General features: G+C 48.3%; 2 protein-coding genes across 2 annotated transcripts in view; one reads left to right on the forward strand and one right to left on the reverse strand.

Annotated features, from left to right (window-relative positions):
* The window catches only part of LOC132026239 (olfactory receptor 10J3-like), a 148,117-nt gene extending 146,000 nt beyond the window's left edge, over nt 1–2,117 (forward strand). Inside the window, 1 exon segment of the mRNA XM_059414147.1 lies at nt 764–2,117. Within this exon segment, the coding sequence (XP_059270130.1) occupies nt 764–1,715 (952 nt within the window). The 3' untranslated portion in view covers nt 1,716–2,117.
* Nucleotides 2,118–6,915: 4,798 nt separating this feature from the next.
* FCER1A (Fc epsilon receptor Ia) lies at nt 6,916–12,535 on the reverse strand. Its single transcript, XM_059414148.1, has 5 exons — nt 12,468–12,535; nt 12,019–12,039; nt 10,726–10,980; nt 8,747–9,004; nt 6,916–7,302 (listed from the first exon to the last, which is right to left on the reverse strand). The coding sequence occupies exons 1-5, from the start codon at nt 12,520–12,522 to the stop codon at nt 7,118–7,120; spliced, it is 774 nt and encodes a 257-aa protein (XP_059270131.1). The 5' UTR covers nt 12,523–12,535; the 3' UTR covers nt 6,916–7,117.
* Between the last annotated feature and the right edge of the window lie 4,571 nt (nt 12,536–17,106).

Here is a 17,106-nt window from a genome sequence, read left to right on the forward strand (position 1 = left end):
GTGAGTTTCTCTTTGCTCTCATACTAGGAAAACCCATTCCCTACTTGAAGGGACATCCTTGGATTCGTTCCATCCCGTTTTTTGCTCGAATTCAAGGAGTTAAGCTGCGTACCTGCTGGGCCTTATCAAACCATTGTCCATGGCCCTGGAAGATACTTGGTGCGGGGTTTTCAGGAGGAACTTTTTATTGAAATGCTCCCATTTCTAGTCTTTCATGATCACTGGGGATTTTTAGGGTCAGCGCTTAGGGAAGTGAAGCCTAGGACATAGGTAGGGTTCTGGGGGAGCAGAAATCTTGGCAGGCTGGGGCTGGAGCACTGGGAGGTGACAGTGCATTCTGACCAGTGTTGGAAGGCTGGCGGCCTCAGCTCTTTTTTCTGCCTTCCACTTTACTTACTATTCCTCACCAGATCCTTCCCAGCTAATTCAAGAGCATTTGAGGAGGAACTACAGTGCTGAGCTTCTTCCTTGACCTGGACTCACCTCGCCAGTGTCTGGGTAATTACTTCCACTCATCTTTCCTTTACTCTGTCTCTACTGTTCCTCCCAGATCACTCTCTGCCATCAGTCTCAGGGTCCTGGGGTAATACTTCTGTAGAGCTGAAGAAGAGGGTGGGCAAAGGTGATGACAGCAGCAGATACTGATGACTCTTGAGGTCCGGGGCATTGCTCAGCTGATGGACACACTTTTTACTGAAGGCCTTGGGTTAGCCTACTCTCTTTTGTGGTTGGTTCATCACACCTGTCCTTTGCCCAGTCCTAGACCTCTCTCAATGTCAATGCCAAACTCCAGTGCTGTGACCCAGTTCCTTTTGGAAGGGTTCTCCAGCTTTGGGTGGCATCACAGGCTTGTGTTCTTTGTTGTCTTTCTAACTCTGTACCTGCTGACTCTCTCTGGCAATGTTGTCATCGTGACTATTATACGCCTGGACCATCACCTCCACACCCCCATGTACTTCTTCCTGAGCATGCTGTCCCTCTCTGAGACCTGCTACACTGTGGCCATCATTCCCCGTATGCTTTCTGGACTCCTGAGCCCCCAACAGCCCATTGCTGTCCAAGACTGTGCCACTCAGCTCTTCTTCTATCTCACCTTCGGCATCAACAACTGCTTCCTGCTCACGGCCATGGGCTACGACCGCTATGTGGCCATCTGCAACCCGCTACGGTACTCGGTCATCATGAGTAAAGAGGTCTGTGTCCAGTTAGCATCCGGATCACTGGGAATTGGTCTGGGCATGGCCATTGTCCAGGTAACATCTGTGTTTGGTCTGCCCTTCTGTGATGCCTTTGTCATTTCTCACTTCTTCTGTGACGTGAGGCCCCTGCTGAAGCTGGCCTGCACGGACACCACTGTCAATGAGATCATCAACTTTGTTGTCAGCGTCTGTGTCCTGGTTCTACCCATGGGCCTGGTCTTCATCTCCTACGTCCTCATCATCTCCACCATCCTTAAGATTGCCTCAGCTGAGGGCCGGAAGAAGGCTTTCGCCACCTGCGCCTCCCACCTCACGGTGGTCATCATCCACTATGGCTGCGCCTCCATCATCTACCTCAAGCCCAAGTCCCAGAGTTCCCTGGGGCAGGACAGACTCATCTCTGTGACCTACACGGTCATCACCCCCCTGTTGAACCCTGTCGTGTACAGCCTGAGGAACAAGGAGGTCAAGGATGCTCTGCACAGAGCCGTGGGGCGGAGGCCCCTTTCCTCGTAGCAAGACAAGATTGTTGAAAGCCTTTCACTTGATTTTGTAAATGTATGTTGATTTTAATGCTGTTTCAATAATGCTTTTAAGTATGAGATCAAGAAGAACAGACTAAAGTAAGGGGAACCAAAACTGTGGGCTTCCATTTGGGTTTGTCACGGTTTCCTATGCCCTTCTTCAGAGAGGATAAAAAGTGGCCTGGCACAGAGAGATAGATGGTTCTGGCAGCTGCATGGCTCAGTCTGCTAAGTATCTGCCTTCAGCTCAGGTCGTGATCCCAGAGTCCTGGGATTGAGTCCCACGTCCAGCTCTGCACTCAGCGGGAGTCTGCCTGACCCTCTCCTTTTCCCCTCGCCCCTCCCCCCACTCATTCTCTCTGTCTCTCTGACAAATAAATAAATGAATAAAATGGCTTGGCAAATGCTCAAGACTAGAGGGGAAAGGTTTACCTGCCTAGGTCATGCCCACCTGTGTCCTATCACACATGAGTGCACACAGCTACACAACTCCATCGAGACATAAAATCAGCCGCGTCCAGAAAGCCCATGAACAAAGTATTTGGAAGCCACCTCCGAAAGACTTTCACTGTTGTTGGTGGGGATGTAGGAGTAGTTTGTGCAAACTTTTTAACAAGCGAGGAGACCTATGTGTATTCTTTTCTGTGGACATTGAGGACTTTCTCGTAATCTGCTTTTGCCAACGCTGATATCTCAGAACAGCCTGAGGAATCTTCAGGAGGCTGAAGGGGTGGAGGCAGTTCCGAGTGGTGGTAGGGCCCTACCTGGCCATTCCTGGGAATGCGGGATGCAAATGTGGGGAAGCAAAAAGTCATCAGCTCCCGAGAGCACCGAAGCGGGTTGTCCACAGCTGGAAGTTGGCTAGGTGAGAAAACACCAGACGTAAAGGGAGGCATGTTGAAAAGTTCAACACCTTCCATGTTTCCAGCCCAGGAGTAAAAAGCACAGAGGTTGGATGGAGCCAAGAAAAGCATAGTTCTTTCACAGGGTAGACCTAAACTGTTTGATAGGGTGTTAGAAGTGTAAGCACTTTAACTACAACTCCTGAAAACACTTATTAATGAGCAGAAGTCTGAAGCTTGACGTAAATAAAAAACTTTCTGGTAAGCTCCTAAGCCTGCAGAGATTAATCTACTGAAGTTTCTTCTGAGATACCCCCAACTTAAAAACGGGCTTTAACACAGCATTCCTGTCTGAGCGTCACAGAGGGTGAACGTGTGTGCTCTGGTGGGTCCTTTTTCCCTCATTTTCGGCTCCACTCTGGCCTCTGCACGGAGGAATGAGCATATGTACTCTGAGTTCCAGACACAGCTCCCATGTCCCCGCAACTCAGTTGACCCCACGGGATGACCCTGCAGAGGCAAGATAGCACTTGTGAGTGTCCTGAGGTCTGCCGGTTGCGGGGGATGGGACAAGATAGTGGAAATTAACAAATTCTCTGAATCCAGTTAATATGTCTGACTTTTCAAAAACATTAGCATGTGAAGGTAACCCGGAGGCCAAGATACCTTTGCTTCATGTCTGGATTTCTAGAAATAACCCATGCATTGCTGTGAGAATAGTCGAAATTATAAAAAAATTTCTGGGCTTAGTGATTCTTCTTTATCCAGATAAAAAGCCATGAGGTAGAGTCTGATGTCCGGGACCTCACTCTCTTCTAGCACAGTCGTACTCAGTGGGTGCCGTGCAACCCTCCCCAGATGGCACACCTTCAGGACCCACACATTCATTCCCACAGGCTGCCAGGAGGGTGTTGGGCCCGCAGCAGTCAGTCGAGTGGCTCTTTGGAAATTGTTCTTGCTGAAGAGCTACTTTCTCCAGAGTCACACATCTCCCCAGGGCACCCTGCCTCCAAAGACTTGCCTACCTCAGGCTGTAAAGACGGGCCCCCAGACCTCCGTCTAAGAGGATTACAAGGGGCCGTCCCAGCTCCAGGGCTCTTGTCTGTGAGACGGTTTGAGGTTTTGCTGTGGCACTTCAGCTTCTCCCTTTGCGGGGCTCCACCGCCTTCCCTCTCACACAGGTGTTGGTGCTGAGGGCACTCCCTGAGAAACCTGTCACATTTCAGTTTGTTTCAGAATCTGTTTCTGAGGATCCTAATCTGCAGCGTTTTAGGATCCCTTTTCTAGAACTCCACTTGGCAAGCAGAGGACCCAGATTGTTCACCCTGATATATTCTAGGGAGGGCTGAAGACCAGTGGCTCCTATATCTTAATTTTTTAAAAAGATCATCCTATTAATTGAAGTATATTTTCTGGGGCTCAATTTAGTTAATATAGTAGTACAGTATTATCCTCTTGGAATCTGAGGGGAAAAAAATAACAGTTGGAACTTCTCTCAAAATCCACAAGAAGTCATTCCTTTATCTTCAGAGGTTTGACAGCAAGCAATTTTCAGTTGCATTGCAGCCCTGGATTTCCATTCAGTTACCTTGCAGGGAGATGGCTGACCAGTCTTGGTGATATTTTTTAAAATTTCAAATACAGAAAAGGCTAAATGTGAGGCTATGTTATTCCAATTTTTAGGAAGGGAAAGAGTGTGGGTGCTACAAGTGATGGGCACAAGCTAACTTGATAGCGATCCTGGGCACCGTCGTAGGTAAAGGTTTGGGGTGGAAACTGGATTGCTCTGGGGGTTGATGAAGCCACCTGAGCTCGGTGAGTAACTGTCCAGAGCTGGGCAGACAACTTAAGGCAGGAAGACAGGACCACTCTGCGAGGTTATCTAGCGACCCAGGCTGGCAGGTGTCTCTGGCATTCTCAACATAAAGCTCCCATCTCTGGGGTCGGGGAGATGGTCCTGTTGTCCCACTTCCCGTTTCATGAGAAGAGAGAAAGAGCAAAGACTTTCTCCGAACACTCAATTCCCCAACATACTGACAAGGTGGATCTTTGGTCCGACTTCAAAGTGACCAAGGGAATTTGTCATTCCCTGGCCACCAGGAGGGAGTTCACTGAGTTGATTTTCAAAAAATACAGTCTCTATTATTGGGAATTCACGATGATTTGCGGCAGCCATTTTGGAACAGCAGCTGTGGAAGAGAAAATTTGCCCTGTGAGCTGGACCAGACCAATGTGGTGAGAGACGGGGCAGCAGACGAGGCCCAAGAGTGACGCGGGGGTGGGTCATCTCTACTTCAATCACCGGTATGACATACGTACTCCCTCTCTGGCACAGACAAAGTATCTTATATATATGTATAAAGGAAAACACATCTTTTTAAATGTCATATTTTAGAACGCCACAAAATTTTTAAGCCCCGATTCTGTTCTACATTCCATATGAACAAGCAATGTATGGAAAGAAAGAAAACAGGAAGAAATGAATGGTAGGGAGAAGTCTCCCACAAACCTGAGATTCAGATCACGGAAGAGCACGGCAAAGAGTATGTGGAGGACGAAGGGACAATTCACGCCAGAGCTTCTTGGGGATGCATTCTGAGCCTGTGAGCCTGTGTAGTCACCGCATGGAAAGTAGACTCCACCGAGGATAGGACGTCTGGGTTCAAGGAAGCTTAGAGTCTGCCTAGTCCAAAACCCTCTTTTTACAAAGAAATGGAATCTCAGACACTGGCAAGTGACTTTTTCCAGTCACACACTAGTTCACAGTGGCCTGAAGATCCAGGTTCGTGCCCTCTGAAGAGCCCTTGCAAGCTTGGGTGGGGAGAAAGGGGAGGTGGAGGTGAACTGTGATACTCCAGAACCTAGAAAACCCCTCAGAAGTTGTAGCTTGAGCTGATCAAGCCTGGGCTTTCTTTTTTGTTTTTTTTCTTTCTTTTTTTAAAGATTTTATTTATTTAATTATTTGACACACAGAGAGAGAGGTCACAAGTAGGCAGAGAAGCAGGCAGAGAGAGAGAGAGTGAAGCAGGCTCCTTGCTGAGCAGAGAGCCTGATGTGGGGCTTGATCCCAGGACCCTGAGATCATGACCTGAGCTGAAGACAGAGGCTTAACCCACTGAACCACCCAGGCACCCCAAGCTTAGACTTTCTATCCATGTTAAATACCTCTTAACCCTTCACTCTGCATCATCTGGGCTCAGATCCAACAAAGGAATAAGTCACTTGCTCTCTGGTCTGATGTGTATGATGCCGTGTCTAGGACGCTGTGAAGCATAATGTCGTTAGTGAAGGTGGCGGCAAGACCATGGTCTCGAGGTCTCATGGATCTCCTGTCTTCCCTTAAAGTCAGGGGAAGTGTCCAGAACAACACCAAGGAGCCTTCTTTGGGGACTTTTCCTGGCCTCTTGTTGCAAGAAAAATCTTTTCTCTGCCTGTGAAGTCAAGTTACATGGCTATTCATGGGAATCTGGTCATTTCTTACCGCTCTGAAATGATTGCAATGGAGGGGAGAGGGTGAGTGGGATGTTAAGGAGATACATACCAGATACCTACATTAAGAAAGGAAAAAAAAAAAAAAAAGCTCCAATATTTTTCTCTGCTTTGTGGTCCAAAAACACCTTTTGGGAAAAAATGGGACTTCTCAGTCTCATGGGTATTTACAAATTTCCCCCTAGATTCACTTCCTCTTTATGTTAGCAATTGTTCTAAAACATAGTGAAGCTATGGATACTCTGATATCTCGTTGGCTTGTGAACTCATGGTCAGCACTGACAATAGGTTGCCTCTCTTCCCTAACCCTTTCCCTAGGCCCCCGTCCAACTGTCTCCATGGGCATAGGTGGGGTGGGGGATGGGAGAATGAAGACTGGGTCTTTGCCTGAGATCTTTCTGTTTTCAGAGCTGAGAGTCTTGGTGATAATTATTTGCTGGGGCTTCTCCAAGATGTTTAGTTCAGTTGATATAAGAGGGTATTCAAGATACAAGTTTGGGAGATGTTGGGAGGAAAAACAATCAAAGGGAAAATCTTAGACTGAGCCCCATCCTCAGAGTCCTAGGGATCAAGATTGCCTCAGATCTAGAAGGAGCTAGAAGCTCATGAGGGGTATGTTGAAGTGAGAGCATAAAAATGGTCAATCTCACCAGCATCTCCCCATGTCTTTGTAGTCCCAGTCTAGATGTAGAGTGGTTAAGAGAAGACATCTCTAGTCTAGAACTTCATGGTTTTTGCCTCTAGAAATAAAAAAGAAACTAGCAAGCCTCAAATACTCAGAAGCATCATGTTACCTGGTTTCATACCTTTTTATTCAGGCTGTACCTGTCTCTGACAGATGCTAATAAATGAACCTACTCATTTTTAACTTATTTAACAGACATTTATTGAGCAGTTACAATTACATGTCACTTAATCAGTTTGAGTTGGTTTAATGAAGCAGTTCTATAAAGCCTTGAGTGCAGACCATTCTGTGTGCATTGGGAGCTGTGTCTGACAATGGAGAAGCGACTGCTGATGCTGGAAAGAAGTTGTTGTTGCTAACGGTTCTTAAGCAGGGACATCATTTCTTTTCAGGATCTGGCTTTTTGTTCTTTCTGGTCCTCTGAGTCTTCAAGATCAGTGTCAGCTGCTGCTGGGTCAAGATAAACAGTCCTGTGTCCACAGCAAACAGAATCACCACCAACAATGGGATCAGATATTGTAGCCAGGAGGTTTTCCTTTGGTGAACACTGTGGTCGAGGTAATCTAGATGCAACAAGAAACACAAGTCATATGAAGAACCGATGAATGAGGCCCAGGACATCATCCCCCTAAGAGAAGGACCTCGCCTGGTGCTTTGTCTTCTAGCGCCAGCATGACATGGCAACACCCACGGATTTAGGTACCTCTGTCCATGTTTCCTGGAGCCCAGGGACTCCTGAGATCTCCTTCATAGCTCCTGCCTACAGCTTTTCTAGCCAGTCTGTCTGAGGGGAAAGGTCATAGGAAAGGTGAACCCTTTATTTGGGCTCACAGTACCAGTGCCCCATATGCGATGGGGGTGGACAGGAGAAGTGAGGGCTGGGGTGGGGGTGGCCACTGCCTCATTTCTGAATCGTTCATCATTTACCACCTGCCTGTCGGGTGAAACAAAGACATTGGACCAGAGCTTCTTCAAAATAATCCTCTCTCCTGTGGCTCTGTTATTCTGTTTGCAAGGCATTGATTTTTGTGATTATCGTAGACTGTAGAGCCCCAGAATATTATAGCCAGAACACCTCCCCCCCCCCGCCTGAGGTCACCTCGACCAACAGCTTTCAGCACAGGCTGCACATGACCATTACCTGAAAGGGCTTTTAAAAATACCAATGCCCAGTCCTCCAAACCAACTAAATTAGAATCTCAGGCGGTGAGAGGCAGACAGCAGTATTTCTAAAGGTCCCCACGGGGCATCTGGGCCAGATCCTTTACTTTGCAGATAAGGGTACCAGAAGGCCAACAACAATTAAATAGCACTTGGGTCTCAGACTAGTTAACAGAAAATTGGCATTAAAACTTCATTCTGGCTTCCAGTCTCATGCTTTTTTAGGCATTAGAATGAGCCAAATATGCCAAGCAAAAAAAAATTCTAATTTCCTCCTTGCGAGGCAGATATTCCAAAGGCTCCCTCTCTTCTCTGGAGGTAGGTAGGAGCATCTTTATCTTTGGCAGTGGAGGCAGCCCACCAGCCTGCTCTCCTCAGGAGGCTCTGCCTCCTCCTGACTCAGGCACCCAGTCTGCTGGCCGTGGGTCTCCTTCCCCAGCCCTCCTCCACCAGTGTGGCGTCTCCAAGCTCCTCACAGCCTTCCTTCCTTTAACTCGGAGACTCCCTTTCAGTTTGATAAATTAAGTGTCCGCCCCAGGAGCAGCAGAGGCTTTGAGAGCACACTAGGAATTGTGATCATTATGGTTGGGTAACGCTTAACAGGCTACATGTCCACTTCCCAATATTTGCATTTAGTCTTCATAGAAACCCCACATTGTGAGCCAGTCTCACTGCTGCCAGCAAACCAATAAGGGCTCCAAGACTGGGCATGTGTCACAGCCTGGGCCGGCGGACCCGGCAAGGCGCACCCACTGTCCCCTGCTGGACACTTCAGCCGTTTCAGGCTGGGGGGGTCTCTCTCTCCCCCTTCCCCTACCATGGGTCCCCCTTCCTTTACCAACTCACTCTTTTTCACAATGATGTTGATGGTGTTGGAGGTATGATTTTGCTTCTTAATCCAGCCCGTGCAGTAATAACTGCCGTTATCCTTTATTGTGGCGTTGGGGATGGACATTTCGAAGTTTTCATACCCGTACTTGAGGGCTTTGCCATTCCTGTAGTAGGTCACCTTGGTGACGTTCCAATTCTTCCAGCTGTGGCACCTGATGTGGAAGGACTCACCCTCCGTCAGCTCCTCGGGAGCGGCTTGAAGGAGCAGCCACTCTGAAGACCATTAGTGAGGTTGTGTAAGAGCAAATGGATAGATGGACACAGGGAGAGACACGAGATAAAAGTGGTCACTCACAGGGCATGTGGCAGGAACCATGGTTTATCATGAACCCATTTCTCGGCTCATAAAGTCAATAAAAAAGGAAACACAAAATAATGCTTAGAATCTGTCCTCTATACAGATCAATCCTCTCTCCTCCTGAAAAGTGAATCTGGGGCCATCAGACCACTCTGATGTTTCTGCAGAGCCGGTCCATGGGCAGCCTGAAAGCCAGTGCTCCCTTCAGCTCCGTCGGTGCCAGTTCTGGTTACTAAAAAGGTATAAAAGTCTCCTGTCCAGGGAGTCCTCCCCTAGAGGCAGGTCTGTTTTGTCCTCTTGCCTCTTAGAGGCTCCCTAGCTCTACCCCTAATCATAGCTGGCTCCAAAACTCCCCCAGAACATGACTGCCAATTTCAATGATGTGTGCCTAGTTACTCACTGATGTCCTCTTCCTCATCTGGCTCCATACTCCAGGAGGCCAGGAGTCATATCTGATCCTTGCATTATATCCCTAATGCCCAACACCGTTACCTTGGAGAGGGCAGTTACTCAGCAAATACTTGTTAACAATGATTCTGTATAATACAAGAGTCAGGTTCTCTGGCTAATGTCATTGTAGGTACTGAAACACACTCAGGGGCGCCTGGGTGGCTCAGTGGGTTAAGCCTCTGCCTTCGGCTCGAGGTCATGATCTCAGGGTCCTGGGATCGAGCCCCGCATCGGGCTCTCTGCTCAGCAGGGAACCTGCTTCTCCCTCTCCCTCTGCCTGCCTGCTGCTCCCCCTGCTTGTGCTCTCTGCCTCTCTCTGTCAAATAAATAAATAAAATCTTAAAAAAAAAAAAATTGAAACACACTCACTGAAGGAGAATTTTGAACTAAAATCTGGCTGGGTTGTGCAGTCAGTTTATTTCAGAGCAATCCTGGAGTTTTCCAGAACCTCGTCCGAGGAAATGAGTAAGCTACTGCACGCTGCTCTACTTCTACCTGGGATTTGCCTCCGGATGCTACCACACCTCTTTTCACTCAAAAGGAAAATACAAAGGGTGTTTATCCTTTAAAATATATTTGCATTAGAAAAAGAAAGCAAAGTATATCCATGACCTCGCCCTTTCAGTGAAATCCTTCCTTTGTCCGTCTGGCATTTACTAACCAACCACGGAAGTCTGAGCCTGTGGTGCCGGTTGTTGGCAACGGAGGAGTCACAAAGTGGAAACACACGTAGGGTTTGTTCTTCAGTAAAAGTGAAGGTCAGTAGGAGTCTACACGATGTCTTTCAAAACCAAGAGTGCAACCTGATATCCAGGTTGGGGTGCGTGGAAATCGTGAACAAATTTCACAATCAGACATTTCGGTTCTATTTCAGATGTTCAGCTCTTTGCGACCTTCACACACCCAACCCGATACTGGCACGCATCGTACACACCTGCCCCAGGCAGCGGAGAGACGAGGTGGAGTAGAGGGATAATGCTGGGGGGTGGGGGACGGCGAGAGCATAGAAAGAAGCAAGGCTTGGCTGGAGTAAGTAAAGGCGGAAGAAGAGTGATGGGCAGGTCTTGAGTGAGAGACTCGAGTCCCACCCCTGTGCATAACCCTGGAATGACTTGACCTCTCCCCATCTTTGGCTGGGCCATTCCTCATATGGAGGAATCCATTTTTCCATAGTGCGGGAACTTACCTGAGAAGACTTCTAGGTACACAGGATCGCTCACGTTGGATTCTTTGTCCCGACACCTGTATTCCCCACTGTCCTGAGGGCGCGCTTTCACAATGTTGAAGCGTGAAGTTTTATTTTCCAAAAGTCTTTCGTTGTGGGTCCACATAGCAGAGGTGACTTCAAGGGAGTTGTTCTCATAGCATATAAGAGTCACATTGTCATATTTCAATATTCTATTCCATGGCGGGTTCAAGGACACCATAGGTTTCGAGATATCTTGGAGGAGATCAAATTGTGGAAAGAGATGTAAGGGGGGTGGGGAGAGAAAACTGTCCAGGCTCTAGAGTACAGACATGGCAATAGTCCCTCAGTGAGTGGTCTGTCTACCCCTGAACGGCCACTAATAAGAAACTGTCCTGATTCCTAGGATCACAGGAGGAGGGAATAGTGCTGTGGCTCCAGAGAACTCCCAACCTAGGGAGAAAGATAGGACGCAAGTGTGGGGTATTGAAAAACAAACAAGCCAGTGAGGACTGCAGCCTCTGGTCAGGCAGAGGCGATGTCTGTCCTGTTCAGCCCTAGCTCAGCACAGTGGCTGGTACAAAGTACGTGTTCATTAAATATTTACTTAGTGGATGAATGCGTGAATAATGGATGAATAAATGTGTTGGACTAGATGAAACATAGTCTTTCCGAGCTCTAAATTTTTATGACTATTTAACTGTGAATGCATATGGAGTGAAAAATACATGTCAATTCTGGAAGGAAGTGAGAAGCGCCGAGAGAATCAGCCTTAATAGGTTTTCAGGAACAAAGAGATGCGGTACAGATTTAACCAAAGCCTAGGAAGTGGCAGGTGGTGAGGAGGAAGAATGCAGAAACAGAGCTAGACTTGGACCCAAAGGACTTGTGTCAGAAGCTGGCCCTTGGCTAGCTCTGAGACCTCCAGCAAGGCTCTCACTTGAGCAAAAGCCTCAACTACAAGATGGCGACCGTACTAAGATGTCGTTGTAGGGACTGATTGAGGTTGTGTGGAAATGCCTGGGCAGCTCTCGAACGTCGAGATGTTCCACAGACATGGTTGTTGCCTGTAATGAGGTGGGTGCCTCAGGGGAATGAGGTGGTTCTTTTGAAGCCATCACACGGGGGAAAGAAAGAAGACAGGCAGCGTGGAAGTGGGGCTCGGGTTGGACAGAGAGGAGCAGATGCTTAATCACTAGAAAGCCGAGGAGACAGGGTGAAGGGGAACAGTGAGGCAGGAGCCATGCCCAGCCATGTGGGGGCTGACCGAGCAAGGGCAGGGGACTCACTTACCTGCCGACACACCGTGTGGAGCTGCAAAAGTCCAGAGAAGATAAGTTAGTGGCCAAGCACCGCCTTCTGGGACTCTAGGACAGGGGTCTGGTAACAGGGGTCAGGTCTACATCTGTGGAGTTTTAAGGGCCAAGCGTCTTCTCAGGAACCTGACCCAGAGAGAGAAGGAACTTTTCTCTTCCCTTTGTCCTCCCTCCCTTGCCCTTTGGGAGATGCCAGAGAGATGGCAAGGAGAGGTTTTGGGGATGGCTCCCCCTTAAGCCTTGCTCGGCCCAATGTGCCCTGCTGTACAGCTTGTGTCCTTTACAGAATCCCCAGGAAACGCACTGTGGTTTGCATGTAACCTAGAACAAGCCACCACGAAAACTGTCCACGTTCCTACCCCAGCTGCCACCCAGATCCATCTTGGCCCCTCCGGGGTGGGGTGGTGTCCCTGAACGTCTACTTACAGAAGAGAAGCCACACCATCCACAGCAGGACAGGGCCTCCCATGGGAACCGGCATCTCCTCTGCGGCCCCCAAGTGCAAATTGGACTGGAGACTTGAAGCCTTGAAATAGACTTGAAGCCAAAAAGGAGAAGGAAATGTTTTCTGTATCATATCTGGGTAACTCATCAGCTGCGCCTCGGTTTGCCTTCTCTGGCAATAATAGTCAGAATGGTGCCAAATTGGGCAATTTCACATTCACCAGCTAGTGCTCTCCCGTGCCGGGCCAGCGAGTGCTGAAATTCGGTTGTGGTTCTCCGAAGCTGCCATCCTGCTTATTACCTAATTTCCTGCTGGCCCACCCACTCACCGATCTACATGTTTTCATCTCATTCCCTGAAGATCCATTATCGAAGCAGCCAAAATGGGGCCATTCTCAGACCCCTTCTCTTCCACCGGGTCTTGATGGAGCTCCCAACTCAGGATGACGGATGTTAGACCATAGCATAGATGGATCTGGGTCTATTCTATAATTTATTTCCTTCCCCAGCTATTGCCCATTTTGACATGTCCAATCTTCTGGCATGGCCGCCCTTCCTCCTTGAAACCTACACCGGTTCGGAGCACCCCCAGGACCACTTTGACTATTCCGTGTTTTAGCTCTAGGCCAGAGCTGGTCACCTTCCCCCAGGATTCGGTATAGATGACAATGCCGGAGATGACAGCACCACAAATTCTGTAGTCATTACCACTTACGAGGCTTTTTTCACAGGTGGTATTTGTCCTGCTTGGTCCTTGCCAAAAATCTGAAGTAGACAGAGCAGGAGGAGGTCAGCAAGGCCCCATTCTGTGTCACCGTGCGTTTCCTCAGACTGCAGGAGGAAGCCCGCTGACCCAAACGTAGAGTTCTCCCGCAGAGGACCTAACCCGAGCTTCCAGCCTTGGGGGCATGAGAGAATCAGGGCTACAACGATCCATAAGTGAGAAGCTCCAGATGACTGGTTTCAGGCCCCTCAATGGCTTAGGGGCAGATCTTTAAAGGAAGCAGGAAGTTATCTTGAAAAATGCCTGTTGTTTGTATTTAAAGATCTGAATTCAAATACTCCCCATATTTATGTCATTAAGGTTGACCTGTGACATAGGGCAGTAATGGCATCGGGGTCATGGCTTTAGTAGGAGGGATAAGAAGTCAATAAACACATGAAATGCATTGCACACATCTGGTATGTAGAAGAGGCTTAATGAATATACCTTTCCCTCCTTCATTAGCAGTGTTTGTTACAGACTCTAAGGAGATAGAGGCATTTCAACTGGGTTAAGGCAGTTGGTCACCTACTTCCATGTGGTAACCAGTCGAGTCTGGTTTACGTAAGTGGTCTCACTCATCTCCGTTATCGTGATGAGAAAGCGTGATAATGGAAGAATTCACATAAGAAGTTGTTCAGTGGGGTGGGGGGCAGGAGAAAGAAGCGGAGCAGATGCCATTTTGGGGGGCGCTGTTGGAAGGCCATGGTTGAACAGCAAGATCCTGGAAGAGATCTTGCCATGTAAGCGAATAGAAGCTGCACCTCACCACTTGGTTGAGACCTTGTCCAGGGTACTCAGGGGGCTTTCCTTAGGAACGTAATCCTACAACGACAGACATAAACACCTTCCTGGGACTCATGTGGTCTCTCTGATAGCTTCCTCCTAAGACTCCACGCTGTCCAAATGCCTCCTGCTTGAACGGGAGGCAAGGTGGGGCCCACTGAGAGGTCCTGTCCCCTGGGGGGTAGAGCACAGGTGTTGGGGTGAAAGAGACCATTTTTGTTTGCTGCACAATCCCAAAGCTGTTGCTTCCGTGTCTGCCCTTGAAATGGAGGTAGTGTTTTGGCAGTCGGGAGGGCCGAGATTTCGCTGATTCAACAAAAGCAGTTCATTAAACCTCAAAAAGCACACCGAAGCCCCTTGTGCATCCACCCCTTAAGACAAAACCAAAAACGACTACAAAACCAGCAGCATCAACCTCAGGAAGAAGAAATCATCCCCACAGGACACAGCCATGGGTACCCCAAGGAATGAGTTGATACCCAGGAATCACGGGTTCATGTGCCAATGCTGTCCTACACATCCTTTATCTTGCACAGAAGACCAAGTCCTCTGAATTTTACATGCTCTCTGGGTGGAGCGCGCTGTTCGTTCCGTGTAGCCCGCCTGTCCATGTCAACAAGTGTCTCACTGAGGCCAAGAGACTGGGTCTCCTTCTCACCTTTTTCCACATGCTTTACAGTCGGGGTAATCCTAAATAGAGTGTCTCATTCCCAAATTCTGATCTTTTGTTGGGTCTCGGTAAACTTAACTTGTACTTCTCCCAGTAGCATGGAGAAAGGAGACCCAAAGGGCCGTCTATGGTCTACCCGGCCTGCAAGGTTTGGTTTGTCTGTGTAGCTGGATCCAGAGGGAAAGGCTTTGGATGGGAGCTTTCACGATTTGGGACATGCTGGCAGAGGAGGGAGGGGCCAGCCCATTGGGTCTCGGGGTATTTGTACCCTTCTCCAAAATTGAAAGCAGACAGAAGGACCACTGTATTGGCTTTTTCCTCTCCGTGTTCTCCAGCACAAGACAAGGTCCCTCTGAAACTGGATGTGAAAGACGAGAGAGCCGAGTGGCTGTCCGCTGCGGTGTGACTGCGCCTCACAAACACTGATCATGCCTGAGGACAAGGTATAGGGCTGACTGTGCAACATGACTAATATGCTTCGGTCCCACCAAATTTCTGTGGTTATAGAATGAGGAAATCAAAACACAGGGAAGTTGGGTGACTCGTCTGGGCACGCACCTGCTAAGTGGAGGAATTAAGATTTGAAACTACGTGGTTTTGCTAAACGGCCTGTGCTCATGACCACTTCTACAGAATACCCCTCCAGCCCATCTACACCGTGTGCTCACAGAGCCCCTGGATTCGGGGACTCCACGCCAAGACCTCCTGCATTCCCAGGGATCTGTGACCCACCGGTGGGCAATCACGGGTCTAGGCTAACCTATGTGTTCTAGCTATAGTTTCTTTTCTTGGGTTCATGAGATGACATTTCAGTCCATAGCCACGCAGCGCTGTTGACACAGTTTCATATCCGTTATGTGTATTTCAGAGAGAGAGAGAGAAGAGAGAGAGAGAGGTTCTTGCCTTTTAATCCAGATTCTCAAGGTCCAGGACGTTGTCAGGTCTTCCAGCCACCAGGATAGGAGTCTGTCTGCTCAGGGAGGAGTCCTCAACGGTCGGTGCTGGTGGCCTGATGGCGTCTCACCATAAAGGCAGTAGCTTTGCGGCTTCTTTTACTCTTGTTTTGACGTGAACAGTTGCCTACTTTGGATAGTTCTGAAAGAAATAAATGGAAACTTCCAGGGCTTCCCCAAGCAGGTACCACCGACAAGGGGATGGGACAGGGGTTATGGAAGCCACAACCCTGCGTGTGGACAGAGACGCCTCCCTGAAAAAAGGAAAAATGGGGCTTCACGGAGGAATCCTGAAGATGATCTTTTCCTTCTGTCTTTAGAGACTTACTTCTTTCTGACATGGGAAGGGCAGTCAGTGGGATTTTTCACAGAAATAATGGATTTGAATGGAGACCAGACATAACACGTATTTCTAGTATTTGATTTTAATACAATATACTATTGCTCAAATGCAAAGTTGACTGTAGTATTTGGATTTTATATAGGGATACAGCAAGAGCTACTATTTGTTTATAGGTGAGTCCTACCGGATATCCTGTTAAAGGTTGCCAGTGGCCAAAGGGTATAGGTCAGGTACAGGGTCACAAAAGTGCAGTAGACTGGGGAAAAGATTTCTTAACTAGTGTTTCAATTCTTGGGTGTCCCCTGAAACTGTAAATTGCAGAGAAAGTCCTTGAATAGGTCTCCCAACGTATCTCAGGGCTGGACCACTGACTGGGCTGCCTGTCTTTGAGACACGTAACAGCCACTCACTTTCCAGATGAGGGGTCTTTGTGGCCTCTTGTAGTTAGGGAACAGTCTGAGCCACGAGGTGAGCTCAAGCAAAGTGACTGGGAGCTTTGCTTATAAATGTTGTTTTCCAGCCCGGAGACCCAGAGGACCTCACGCTTGCCTTCCTGCCTTCCAACAGACACAGATCAGGTGAGGTGAGCTGACTTTTCCTTCAGAATGGGGAGAACAGAATTAGAAGCCTGCTAAGGAAGGTTCTCAGAGGGAATGGTGGTGTTAAAAAAAAAAAAATTATAAAACGTCAGACTGTTGCATTAAATTTTAAAGCCTAAAGACTAAAACCAAGTCTTTAAGTTAACTAAGTCTTTAAGTTAACTAAGTTTTTAAGACTAAAACTATTGTCCATACATACTTCACAGAGATTAAGTGTAACCCTGACTGTATGCCCTGAACAGGCTGGGGACTGTCATTCTCAGCTTAAATCACTCACGCTGTGTGGCTCCTGGTAAGTTCCTCGCTGTCTCTGTGCCTGAGCCCCATCTCAGGAAAACAGATCTGGTGACAGTGCCTGTTGGTGTATTAAATGATTGATGTAGTTAAAGGGCTAGAGAGAGGCTGGCAGATAGTAAAGCCGTAAATGTGACTCAATGTGTCGTGGTTTTGTAAGGCATTTTTGGCCTTGAGAGCACCAGGGACAGACCCTCCTGCACGTCTGTGGGA

This window comes from Mustela nigripes, chromosome 10 (assembly GCF_022355385.1).
Source record: "Mustela nigripes isolate SB6536 chromosome 10, MUSNIG.SB6536, whole genome shotgun sequence".
NCBI classification, from domain to species: domain Eukaryota; kingdom Metazoa; phylum Chordata; class Mammalia; order Carnivora; family Mustelidae; genus Mustela; species Mustela nigripes.